Source organism: Elaeis guineensis, chromosome 4, assembly GCF_000442705.2.
Source record: "Elaeis guineensis isolate ETL-2024a chromosome 4, EG11, whole genome shotgun sequence".
NCBI lineage: Eukaryota > Viridiplantae > Streptophyta > Magnoliopsida > Arecales > Arecaceae > Elaeis > Elaeis guineensis.
Genome location: NC_025996.2, coordinates 52,521,093 through 52,524,354, shown reverse-complemented (window position 1 = coordinate 52,524,354; position 3,262 = coordinate 52,521,093). Strand labels below are relative to the sequence as shown.

The following is a 3,262-nucleotide window of genomic DNA, read 5'->3' as shown; positions in this document are numbered from 1 at the left end:
CACAACCACCCCATACAACCCTACCATCACTTGGGGGACAGGATATCCGGGTCCGCTAATCCTCCCCGGCCGATCTCCCAATACGAGCAATCCATTCTGGTCCCGTTGATGGATCCAGAAGCAAGGAAAATATCGTCAAGAAGAAATCTAAACCACGAAATCCCATTGAAGGATATCCTGCCTACTTGGCGTCTCACGGGGCCGGTTTTTATCACCTTATCCTGTCACGCTATCCCCTTTATAACCTCTCTCCCATCCCCATTGCCTCCATCCACGGGCCAACGTCTCCTCCCTCACTACTACTAACAACTCTTTGATAGGACTTAGCATTCTCAATGGCTCTTCAGGCTTCCTTCTTTCCTTCAGCTCTGTCCACCCATAAAGAGGTGAGTTAGGAGATATTGGCATCATTATATAGTTTCGCTTGGTTCTTTGTTTCTTTCTTGTCCTTGGAATGGGTTATGTGAATAAGGTTAGCTAAGTGTGCGGTGTTTATGGTGCAGGGAAAGGTAAGTGGTGGTGTTAAGGACTCGGCTTTCTTCGGGTTTTCGCTTTCGGACCACGTTAAATCTGACTTCAGTTGTTCAGTTCTCAGGCGTAGTAAGGTACGAAGTTCTAGTTTGGTTTGTTTTCTTAAAGATGTATGGATATATATTCTTTCAAGCTTTTATTTGATCATAAAAAGAGGACTAGCCTTCTGATTTGGATTTGGTCTTGCTCATTGCTTAACCAATTGCCAATTCTCCATCAAATGGTAAGTAATTAATTATCTCTTGAGTTTATGTTATGGAAGCACCGGCAATTGCAAATAATTGTAATACGTCATGTTGTCTTAGCTCAGATGAGAAAAAGCTCTCAATTTTAAGGAAATTCTGATTTCAATGATATAAAATTTAAGGGTTCATTTTATCGAAGTCTGATCTTATCCCCTGCATTCTCATATCTTGGACTCCAGCATGTCCCTTGGATGCTCTAACTTGCTATCCTTATACAGCGAGTTGGACGGTAGCAAACCAGAGCATCCACAAGACCCCTTGAACTCTTCCATGGTTTAGTGGATATGTGATGTTATGCACAAGAGTTTGAGAAAATAACATTCATTTGGGAGACTTGCTACAATCATCCCTTCAATACCCAACATAATTGCACATGTAATGAAAGCGAATTCAATTTTACCAATGGCTATTTTGGGTTCTAAATATCTTGCCAATGTGAAAGGGCAGTCCATAAGTTCTGTCCAATCTTTAAACAAGTTCTGCTATCCTTAATGCTTAATCAATTGGCTATTTCAGACTGGATGTTTGCTACTGGGTACCAGTAGCTCATATAATCTGCAGTTCTGTTTCCATCTCCTGGAACCACCTTACTCTCAGCTATAAATGTAATTAAAGTGCATACGAATGCCTTCTACTTGGCTCATACCACAAGCTCTGAGAAATCTAAGTGCTTCCCAAGATCATCATTTTTTTTTTTTTTTTCAAAATTAATGTTTTGCAAATTGGCTATGAACTAGCAGAGAGTGAATGTGTCGGTTGGAGTAAGAGCACAGACAGCTGCTACAGCCTCCCCGGCAATCAACCGAGCCACCCCGGAAGGGAAGAAGACACTGAGAAAGGGCAATGTAGTGGTCACTGGGGCCTCCTCTGGTCTGGGTCTAGCCACTGCCAAGGCACTGGCTGAGACTGGGAAATGGAATGTGATCATGGCCTGCCGTGACTTCCTCAAGGCAGAGAGAGCAGCCAAGGCAGCCGGCATGTCCAAAGACAACTACACCGTCATGCACCTCAACCTCGCCTCCCTCGAGAGCGTCCGTCAGTTCATCAAGAACTTCCAATACTCCGGTATGCCGCTCGATGTGCTGGTGTGCAATGCTGCTGTCTACTTTCCAACTGCAAATGAGCCCACCTACACAGCTGAAGGATTTGAGATGAGTGTTGGAGTAAACCACCTTGGCCACTTCCTCCTTGCCCGTGAGCTCCTTGAGGACTTAAAGAACTCTGATTACCCCTCAAAGCGTCTCATTATCGTCGGTTCGATAACAGGTAGAATTGAGTGCTTGAAATTAGAGGACTCCATTCACTTGCATGGTTGTTATGGAGATGGTGATAGCTAAATTCTTGTTTGCGTTTGTGTGAATTACCAGGGAACACAAATACTTTGGCCGGAAATGTTCCACCAAAGGCAAATCTTGGAGACCTGAGGGGGCTTGCAGGGGGCTTGAATGGACTGAATGGCTCCACCATGATTGATGGTGGACAGTTCGACGGAGCGAAAGCATACAAGGACAGTAAGGTCTGCAACATGCTAATGATGCAAGAATTCCATAGGCGATACCATGAGGATACTGGCATCACATTTGCTTCCCTTTACCCTGGCTGCATTGCCACCACTGGCCTCTTCAGAGAGCACATCCCCTTGTTCAGGCTCCTCTTCCCTCCGTTCCAAAAGTACATCACGAAAGGCTTTGTTTCTGAGGATGAGGCTGGCAAAAGACTTGCACAGGTGTATATAATTAGTCTCATGCCAATTTAGGATTCAAACATTTTTGCAGGCACAAGGGCTCAAACTCACATTTGGATTTTATTGGTTTCAGGTGGTAAGCGATCCCAGCTTGACGAAATCTGGCGTATACTGGAGCTGGAACAAGAACTCGGCATCATTCGAGAATCAGTTGTCAGAAGAGGCCAGCGATCCTGAGAAGGCTCGGAGGGTGTGGGAGCTCAGTGAGAAACTGGTTGGCCTGGCTTAATGCCTCTCCATGTCCAACTGCGCTTAATGCATCTTCATGTCATCAGGTGTTTTGTGTCACCTTTGGCTCAGCTTGTGTGCTCATCAAATACCACTGAACACCAAGTCATGTTGTTTGCAGTGGATTTGTCTGTAGAATTTGGTTGAAAAATTCTGTTGTTGAGATAATAAGAGTGAGCACATCCTTTTTCCAGACACAGATGATATCAAGGCTGCCTTCAATTGATTTAAGAAGCAAGAGCTATTAAACAGTCATAAGATTTTATGATTAGAGTTGAATATTTCTAAAATTATTGTGCGTGTCTCTATAGCATGATGATCCCAAGGACAAAGAATTGCCGTAAAAACTCAGATTGATCATCAAAGAAGGAACATCAGAAAATTAATTCGTTGAATGATTGTAAATCAGAGCTCAACAAGTGAATTGGATCAACCAAACGATTGTTGAGTCCAGTTGGTTCATTCGTCGGAATTTCAGATTACATATAGCAGTCAAAAGAATTCATGTCTCTAG

At 43.7% G+C, this 3,262-nt stretch overlaps 1 protein-coding gene across 1 annotated transcript; it reads left to right on the top strand.

Moving 5' to 3' along the window:
• Positions 1–227: 227 nt before the first annotated feature.
• Positions 228–2,943, top strand: LOC105042811 (protochlorophyllide reductase). The gene is made up of 5 exons (XM_010920142.4): positions 228–386; positions 504–605; positions 1,517–2,042; positions 2,144–2,502; positions 2,594–2,943. The coding sequence occupies exons 1-5, from the start codon at positions 336–338 to the stop codon at positions 2,747–2,749; spliced, it is 1,194 nt and encodes a 397-aa protein (XP_010918444.1). The 5' UTR covers positions 228–335; the 3' UTR covers positions 2,750–2,943.
• The last annotated feature ends 319 nt before the right edge of the window (positions 2,944–3,262 follow it).

Excerpts from the sequence above, each read along its gene's own strand:
- LOC105042811 (XM_010920142.4), top strand. The coding sequence starts at position 336 with ATGGCTCTTCAGGCTTCCTTCTTTCCTTCAGCTCTGTCCACCCATAAA. Across the intron at positions 606-1,516 it reads CAGTTCTCAGGCGTAGTAAG|AGAGTGAATGTGTCGGTTGG; the intron begins GTACGAAGTTCT and ends ATGAACTAGCAG. Across the intron at positions 2,503-2,593 it reads CTGGCAAAAGACTTGCACAG|GTGGTAAGCGATCCCAGCTT; the intron begins GTGTATATAATT and ends TATTGGTTTCAG.